The 9,823-nt window shown below is 42.1% G+C and overlaps 1 protein-coding gene across 5 annotated transcripts in view; it reads left to right on the top strand.

Moving 5' to 3' along the window:
- Positions 1-9,398: 9,398 nt before the first annotated feature.
- Positions 9,399-9,823, top strand: part of RYR2 (ryanodine receptor 2 (cardiac)) — a 408,602-nt gene continuing 408,177 nt past the window's right edge. For all 5 annotated transcript variants that reach the window (XM_014950610.1, XM_014950613.1, XM_014950612.1 and 2 more), the window contains exon 1: positions 9,399-9,693. In XM_014950610.1, coding sequence (XP_014806096.1) covers positions 9,646-9,693 — 48 coding nt within the window. In that variant the 5' untranslated portion in view covers positions 9,399-9,645. The remainder of the gene's footprint in view (positions 9,694-9,823) is intronic.

Genomic DNA, 9,823 nt, shown 5'->3' with positions numbered 1-9,823 from the left:
GCTCCTGTTTGTATCAGTTTGTATCAGTTCTTTGCTTGCCACAGTGACCAGAAACTGGACTTCACAGATTTTAGGTCCAGTTTAGCATAGCAAACCATATGTGTCATTAAAATAACAACAGCAAACCCCGAATCCTTCCTTTTTAGAATTCAGACTATTAAGCTCTATAGATTTTGAGCATTTCTCCTTATTTTGTGCAGTAAGCAGTCACAAAAAAGCAGTTTCTAGAGACGAGGTATTTTGAATGCTACAGGATGAGATACTAAGTGCCTAAACAAAATATTTATGTAATACAGTTTCCTCATAGAGCTTCAGAAAACAGTTTTCTTTTTAATTATAGGAGTAACTGAACCATAGTAAATATAAATCTTCTGCTCAAGCAAGAATGTCTTAAGTACTGTTAATGTCTTGCTTTATTCTTAGTGTGTGATACAAGACTCTAATTGAGGAATTCCACTATTCCTTTATATTAACTATTGTTTTTCAATAAATGATTCTATTTGTTTCTGTTTTACAATTGTGTTAATGAATATTTTCTTAAAATCCTATTTGTGAAATAGACAATTGAATGTTGGTTATTTACTATATATCATTGTCCAGATGCTGTATCTACAGCAGTTAAGTGCTTGTTGTGACTGGAATGTAATCTCGGTGGTTTTGGTTCTGTTACCTCTATGGAGCTTTCGCTTCTTAATGGCTACAAAGACTAAACTTGAGTTAAGAGCCAAACGTTTTTTTCCTCTGCATTGCTGCAGTGGTGTTTAGATTTGTGGCTTTTAATGTCAAAAGGAAATTATAGCTCATGCATGCCTTTCCAGGGAGAGTAGCTCATGTAGAGGACATTAGAGTGACTTAGAGGAAGTCTGGAATCAACTTATCATAATGACAAAGAAAAACAAATCCTTTACCCTGTGTAATTATCCTATATTTAAGAAATTAATAATTTACGGAGAAATCTGGGGGCCTGTGTTTTTACTGGTCTGCGAAATAATGGTGGGAGAAAATAGCATCATTACAGAATTCTCTTACGATTATGTAGGGAATGTCTATTTTTTCCCTGGTTATCTTCACTGGTATTTATTGTGTTATATTATAACACAAGGTTACTGTGCTTATGTACAGTATTTAATTCTCATTCTTCTGACTCTGTCCCCCAGTGAAGGAGCAGAAACAATACTCTGTCACTTACCTAACACCACAGACATTACAAAAGATAGTCTTCTAAAGAAGTATTCTACACTAGAAAACAAGTGTATAATTCTCAAAACTATGGCCTGATTTTCTTTTTAACAATTATGAATAACAAATACATTACTAAACCACTTTGCACACAATTTTTTGACTCAAAAATTGTAAATTAATCATCTGTTCACAGTGAACAGTTTGCCTACTAACAGTTGGAATCCTGTACTTGCGTTGTCACAGTCACAACTCAAATGAGATGTTTGCATTACAACTAGCTGTGGATTTAGGCTTTCAGTTTCAGTTCCTGGTGTTGTTCTGCATCTTGTGTGAATATTCAAGTCTTGGACTTTATGACCTTTAGATGAAAGGTAAAAATTAAGATATTAATGTAATGATATTGTGGTTCATCGGTTTAATATTTATAATTAAAAGACCTTTAACGTTTCCTCCTTCTCTTCCTCCACTTCCTCCTCCTTTTTTTATTTTTTTAATTGTTTTATTCTGGCAGCTTCTTCAGGCTACTACATCATTACCTCACATAGTACCTATGAGAAAAACACATTTCTGCTGCTGGTAGAAAGGATATGCAATTGGAGAATGGTCAATTCCAACTGAATTTTGTGTTGATTACCCATTTCTTTTATCAGTAATATGTAATCATTTTAACTAATGTAAATATTTCCCCATGAAGTAATATTCTTTTCATTTTCTCTGAAGACACAAGAACTATTGGTTACTTCTCTGGAACTTGCCAACAACTTTCATCTTTGCCAGGTAGTATCTGATTAATATCCATAATGCAGAGAGTTCATTTACTCCTAGCAGAAATTTCATGCTCTTCCCAGTGTTTGTGCTGGCTACCCTTGTCCTTCATTCCCCTGTGTACAACTGGTTGTCTCAGCAGCCATGACAAAAACTATGTCCTCGGAACAAAATCAATGAAATTTCATTTCTTGAAAATGAAAGTGTGAAAAAACTGCCTTCTCAAACAAGTTTCTTTTGAGATGATAGATAAATCTCTTAATAATGATTTGAATTCTTTAAGTTACAGTGTAGCACTATGGCTACTAAAATTTCTTCCAGAAAACTGCCTGTTTCTTTAGAAACATGACTAGAGTTGTTAAATATCACACAACTGGACTTCGTAGCAAAGATTGTCATCTTAGGGACAGGAGATGAAGTCTTCTTCGTTTTCTGTGTTGTGCAGGTCTTTACTGGAAAACTATAGAGCAGATTGCTGGATGTTAATAATTAGAAGGAGGGATTTCCCCTTTTTCGTTCCGGGATGTTATTCAGGTACTCAGATATTAACTCATTGAGAATAGATCAGGAACACTGAATATCTAGACACTTGAAAAGATTTTGAAACACCCGGAAAACCTGATTATCTCCAACTATTTGCAACTGCATTGATTTTTGATACTGGCACATGGTAAGCATGAATTATTATTAAAATTGGAATTACCTTCCTCTTGCTTACTTATCATTGGCTAAACACAAACAGATTTTCAATTTCCGGGATGCAAGCTGAAGAAAGCACCAACACATCTCTGTTTGTTACCAAAAAGGAGATATTTGGATATATCCTTATATACATCATAACCACGTAGTAGTAGTTACATAGTATAGTTATATAATGACAACTTGTTACAAGACCTAGGAAACCAGGGAATTCTGTTTTGAGGATGGTATTATTTCATGTGCTCTTTAATACATACCAACAATATTCAGAAACATAATATATTAATGCTGCCAAGCAGACCAAAGGATTTAAAGAAAAGAAATCCCTTCAGAAAACTACTTCTCCTGGTTTTGTGCCTCCCAACAGCTTCCAGTGAATTTATCAGAAAGTACATTAGAAAAAAAGATTAAAAGAGGAATAAAAACTCCAAGGAGATGGAAACACAAAAAACCCAAGTGAGCCATTAGTCCCCAAAATCTAAAACACAAGATCCACAGCTCCTTGTCAATGTTAATAATCCCAAACATAATAATGAAATGAGAAATGAAAAGTTTTGAGCTTTTCCGGGAAGGATGCCTCAGACAGCAACAGTTTCTTGGTGTAGGGCAGCCATGTTCCAGGCTACTTTAGGCACGAGCTCACCAGCTGCAGCCGAAAACACAAGGTAAAGTAACAGAAAAGATCTTAGAAAATGACTGTATGTGTCCAAATGCAAAATGCAATTTTTTTGGAAGGTTTTTCCCGTAATTAAGCAAGATGTAATGGGCTTGCCTTTGGTTTTGCTTAAAGCTAAAGTTCTCATAAAAAGCTTAACTGTCTGAATTTTATTGTAACCCTGTATTCCTATGTAAATTCTTGCATATATGCTATTTGTAGAGAACAGAACATATACTTAATGACAGACATGCAATTAACATTTATACTGTATTTTTCGTGTTCAGCATATGCACCAACCAAAGAAAATGCAGTTTATTATTGAACTTGGGTGGTCATGGTAAGCATAAAACTACATGATCTTTGGTATAATTACGCTTCCTTAAACTCTGCCAATCTGCAATAAAATCTCATTTTGAGTTCAATGTGGAATTGGGTCTACTAATTTTATTCTTGTTGCCAACTCACAGTTGGGACCTACAGTAGCATTTTACACTGGTTCCATTTCATTGACCACAGTGATGTGGATTGATGACATGTGACGGGAGATGCAATCTCTCTAGTTTTACACCATTTGGAATAACATGTTTTCAAGATTGATATCTGGCTGAAAAGTCTGACATGCTGTAGGAAAAAATAGTGTGAGGAAGAAAGGATAGTAGCTTCCCCATTTCACTCCTATCTGCATTATCTTATTCTATGTTTCTAAAAAGGAGAAAATAGTGTGGTAGTATATCCTGCTAGACAAAACCAAAAAAAACCACCTGGCAGTTCTCTTCAAGTTACTGAATATTGAATGTTCACAATAGTAGCTATTATTATTGTTATAGACAGCAGACATTGCTTGTTTTACATAAATTATTATTTTGAATGTGTGCATACAAACATATCTATGCATCTTCTCCTAACATCAAAATAAGTTTCCAAATTTAGGTGATTAAAATGTATGAAATTAAAGTGCTAAAATTCTTATAGTAGTTTTAATTTATGTTCAGTTGAGAATCCTGCTGGGGTACCTCAGGCACCGTCACACTGGTGCTGCTGTACTGCCTCTGTATCACACCAAGAAACCTGGTTTTGGTAAAATTGTTAAGGGCTTACTACTGATCCTCACAGTGCTGCTGCCTTGACCAACTAGGGCTGCAGGAGCAAGAAGCCCTTGCTGTCCAAAGGCAAAAGGCACTAAGTAAAGAATCTGTCCTTGTGATAAACACTAATGTGCAGCACAGAGATGAACGGATTTCAAATGGGATTTTAAGAACACAGCGAGAACAAGGTAACAAAAAGAAGAGTACACAGTAAGCAGCAGGTCATACAAGCCAGGCAAACTTCTGGGCTGAAAATTTGAAAAACCACTTCTAGGTTGAATGGAAAAGGAGCAGACATAGTACATGCATGTCGTAAGACAATGAGTTAGCTTAAAAAAACCCATTAATTAGAGCTGCTATGGAATGACAATTTTCTTACTAAAACTTTTTGTTAATTGTCAGAGGCTTTGTTAAAAACTCTAGCTTCCCAAATCAGTATGGGATTTTTTTGGCAGAAATAGAAACTGGGGGTTTTTTTCTGCATTTTTCTGTGGAAAGCATAGCAAGTTGGTGACAAAAACCTTCACACTTGTGGAAAACAGTGGGCTTAATCAGATGTAATGTAGATAGAAAATGAGCATGTAAGAGTAGGGAACACAAAGTTAACTGCTACAGGGTCGACTGGCATCTTGAACTTTGGGACTGGCAGTCCTGTAGCAAAATGCCCTGTTCTTCCACACCCACACACAAAAATGCAATTCCACTGAATTCCGCTTGCAAACACCAGCCAAAGAGGATGTTTACTCTTTTAGTTTTCCCACTAGTTTACCTAAGCAACAATTCTGCAAACTTCCCATTACTTCTTGTTATGATAAAAAGTATTACGTTATTTCCACTTAAAAACAATCAGTTGTTTTTAATTATTCAGTGCAATTAAGCATAACTACAGATTACAAACTAACATCAGACAAAGAGCATTCCTTTTAAAACACACCACCACTCCAATATGCTGAACATTTCGAAAACTTTCCTGATCTTCTCACGTGGGTAGCGTAAGCCCGTGTGTCTTGAGTGGAAAGGGGAGAGGCACAGACACTGCAGCTGGTTGGTGTGGGCAGGTAATGCGGATGAAGTCAAAGCTACCTCCATGGGTCAGGAATTTACTTACCTTGTTCAGACATTTTTGTGTGTGTGATCATTTTATATTCTATGTATATTTGATAACTATATTTAGTGCTCATTTTGCACATGTGTGCATATAATATCCTACGTATATGGTGTATGCACATATGAATATTTGTCTTTGATGAATAATTTAACAAGAAGCCAAGCTTCCAACTACATTTTAACCTTATCAACCTGTTCAGAAAGTTTCCAAAAGAATCTTTTATCTTTACTACTTTTAACTTTGCTTCCCAAACAAATTAAATTATGTAGGCAGGTGTGCTGTCTGTCTCTCTGTTACTGCAGAATATCTTTCAAACTAACTCAGAAATTCCAGCAATTTAACAGAGGGCTAATAGTATCATGCATGTTCCTAGCTGTTTCATGAAAACGGATGCGTAGGTAAAGAAGGCACCAAAGAGTATTATCCACTGTCTGAAAAACTGCAGCATATATTTCACTCATCCTAGACATCAACAAATCTGCATGGTAGAGAAATATTACTGCCTCAGCATGGAGAAGCTTCAGCTGGAATTTGCATCTCGCTAAACACCAAGGAGTCTAATTGTGCTCCAAATCTATAAGGAACCAGGTATCATCAGTTCCACAGCTCTTGGAACGAATTGCATTACGTCATCATGTTGTACCAAAAGCTGTACAAAGTGTTTCAGCCACGGGTGTTACAGTGGACTATTTATAGGTTTTTCTCTTTCTTTTCTTTATAATGTCCTTGCTTTACATGCAGCAAATAAAGCAGGCATCTAATCAACTACTCACCTTCAAAGCGTGATGGAAAGTATCCTGGATGTTCTATGATCTAACCAAGACCTTGGTCCTGCAAACCCATGTGAACTGAGCTTTATATCCATATGGAATACCTTAGCAAACTGCTGTCTTGAAACTGACTTGTTTTGGAAGTGGGGTAAAGGGCAATTAGATTTGTTCAGTGCATCTTCATGAAACCTAATTTTTTAAAGTTATCCAAACTCAGGACTTTTCCTCGTAATAGGGATCTGTTTCAAGAATTATAGATTCACAGAGTGGTTTGGATTGGAAGGGCCCTTAAAGGTCATCTAGTTGCAACCCCTCTGCCATGGGCAGGGACACCTTCCACTAGACCAGGTTGTTCAAAGCCCCATCCAGCCTGGCCTTTGAACACCTCCAGGCATGAGGCATCAACAACTTTTCTGGTTAACCTGTTCCAGTGTCTCACCACCCTCACAGGAAGGAATTGCGGTCTGGTATCTAATCTAAAGCTCTCCTCTTCCAATTTAAAACCATTCCCCCTTGTCCTGTCACTACACTTCCTTAGAAAGAGTCCCCCTCTGGCTCTCCTGTAGGCTCCCTTCAGATATTGGTAGGCTGCTATAAGGTCTCCAAGGAGCCTTCTCTTCAACAACAACAACCCCAGCTCTCTCAGCCTGTTCTCATAGCAGAGGTGCTCCAGCCCTCTGATCATCTTCATGGCCCTCCACTGGACCCGTCCATGTCCTTCCTGTGCTGAGGACTCCAGAGCTGGACACAGTACTCCAGGTGGGGTCTCACCAGAGTGGAGCAAAGAGGGACAATCACCTCCCTCAACCTGCTGGCCACACTTCTTTTGATGCAGCCCAGGATGCGGTTGGCTTTCTGGGCTGCCAGTGCACATTGCTGGCTCACATTGAGCTTGTTGTCCACAAGCACTCCCAAGTCCTTCTCCTCAGGGCTGCTCTCAATTCATTCTCCTCCCAACCTGTATTTGTGCCTGGCATTGTCATGACCCACATGCAGGACCCTGCCCTCAGCTTGGTTGAACTTCATGAGGTTTGCATAGGCCCACCTCTCAAGCCTGTCCAGATCCCTCTGGATGGCATCCCTTCCCTCCAGCGTGTTGACCACGCCACATGGCTTGGTATCATCAGCAAACTTGCTGAAGGTGCACTCATTTGCACTGTCCATGTCTCTGACAAAGATGCTAAATAGCATCAGTCCCAGTACTGACCCATGAGGAATGCCACTCGTCACTGGTTTCCACTTGGACATTGAGCCTCTAACCGCAACCCTTTGAGTTTGGCCAAATATCTCTCAATCTAAATAACTTGGAGGAAGGGATATTTAAAAGGTTTGAATATTGCAACAACATGAAAAAATGTCTTTCACTATTTTATCAGAAGTAGAAAAAAAATTATTTTCAGTCAGAGATAAGTTTGAGAGGTAAAAAAATCTCTTGAAGTCCATAGTAACTGAAACCAGAAAATTATAGAGGAAATGCTTAAGCTGTCATAACTCTGGAGGCCATCTGTAGAACCTCTGTATTAAAAACTCATACATTACATGCTCTAGAGACCCTGTGGCTCTTGGCTGCTCTTACAACTTCCAGTCTGTCAGAAAAACAGATTTTCTACTGCTGGAAGTAATGATAAAATCTCAGAAGAAGTGTTTGGTATTACTTTTTTATGATGTCCTTGAACAGTGTAAAGTTACAGACTATGGGTATGGCTTCTCAAGAAACACTTACTATGTCTTCTGTTGTACTAGCCACACACTCTACTGAAATTATTGTGATTTCATTACGTTTACTGGCTCTGGCCCTTCAAAAGCCTTCTGCAGTCACACATCCCTCACGCATTTTACTCTGTCAATGACCCAAAGTTAATTTTACCTCATGACCACTCACCTCATGACCATTGCATCACATCAGCAGAGCTTCTCCGCTGTATATTTATTCCAGAGTGCTGTAGATGTTAGAAGCCCTGCAGCTCTTGTGAGCTGCCAGACTTCTTTCTGTGGGAGGCCTAGATTCCTCACTGCTGGAACTACGGTGTCCTTGGTAAGGTATGGACTGCATGAATGCTCAGGATAGATGAGCTATTCCATGGCAACCCTCTGCTTTACTCCACGGTAAATGCATGGTAGATATCCTTCAGGCAAGTGTATTTTAAAGCCTTTAATGCACCCTGGATTAAACTCACTCACACGATAGTTAGAGGCCAACGTCCATTGAGAAGCCATGTTGTCCCTTCAAAATCACAGAATGATACAGGGTTGGAAAAGACCTTTGGAGATCATCTAGTTCAACCTCGCTGCCAAAGTAGGTCCACCTAGACCAGGTTGCACAGGAACTTGTCCAGGTGGGTTCTGAGTGTCTCCAGAGATGGAGACTCCACCACCTCTCCTCTGTCATCCTCAAAGTAAGTAAGTTCCTCTTCATGTTTAGATGGAACTTCTTACGTACAAGTTTGTGCCCATTTCCTCTTGCCCTGACACTGGGCACCACTGAAAAAAGACTGGTCCCATCCTCTTGACACCTTCCCTTTAAGTATTTATAGGTGTTGATCAGATCCCCCCTCAGCTTTCTCTTCTCTAGACTAAAAAGACCCAAGTCCCTCAGCCTTTCCTCGTAGGAGAGATGTTCCAGGCCCCAAATCATGTGTGTGCTCCTCTGCTGTACCCTCTCCAGCAGTTCCCTGTTCCCTTCCACCTCTCCTCCCCGGGAGTACTCCTGCCTGGCAAAAAAACCACCCGTGCAAAGCCGTGTAAATTCTTCCTCTCCTGAGGTCTCTCTCACACCACGCAGAGCTCCGGGAGGGACAGACCTGTCCGCGCCGACGCGGCGCCGGCCTTACCCGGTACCTCCCGACGGAGCCGAGGCAGACCCAGGCCCCGAGCCCCGTGAGGCCGAGCCCGGCGGGTCGGGCAGCGGCCGCCTGAGGCGAGGTCAGCCCCTGAGGCGAGCCCCGCCGCGGCGACCGGCGGAACCGTCAGCCGCCTCTCCGCGGAGCAGCCAGTAAGGGGCGCTGGGCGGCGGGTTTGCTGTGCGGAGGGAGCCGGCTGCGGATCACCTGCAGCGGCGAGGGGGGGCCCGGGGAGCTCCGCCTCCCCCCCCCTCCCCCGGTTAATCGCATCCCGCTCCCCCCACGGCAGGCACTGGCGGCGGGGCGGCTGGGCAGAGCTGTCAACCTGCTGCAGGCAGACGGGCACCCGCACCCCGCTGGCAGCAAGGGCCGGGCTGGGGCTGCCGGCTCTGCCGCCCTCGCACTTGCCCCAGCCCGGTGCGGTCGTTGAGCCTCCTGCCGCCGCCGCCGCCTCCTCCTTCCCGCGGGGAGCCACCACCAGCACCGCCCGCCCGGGCACCGGGAGCAGCGCCCGGGAGAAGGAGAGAGAGGGGGAGCCATGGCCGAAGGGGGCGAGGGCGAGGACGAGATCCAGTTCCTGCGAACTGTAAGCGCCGGGTTTGCCTCTCCCACCTCCCTGCTGCCCGGGGGTAGGGGACCGGGGCCGGGCGGGAGAGGGGCTGCGGCGCGGGGCGACGCCCGGCCCCTGCCCTGAGGAGAGCCGCGGGGCAGCGGGC

The sequence above is a fragment of the Calidris pugnax genome, unplaced genomic scaffold (genome assembly GCF_001431845.1).
Source record: "Calidris pugnax isolate Ruff unplaced genomic scaffold, ASM143184v1 scaffold24, whole genome shotgun sequence".
Classification (NCBI taxonomy): Eukaryota; Metazoa; Chordata; class Aves; order Charadriiformes; family Scolopacidae; genus Calidris; species Calidris pugnax.
The sequence above is the reverse complement of the archived record's forward strand: the minus strand, read 5'-3'. Positions and strand labels throughout refer to the sequence as shown.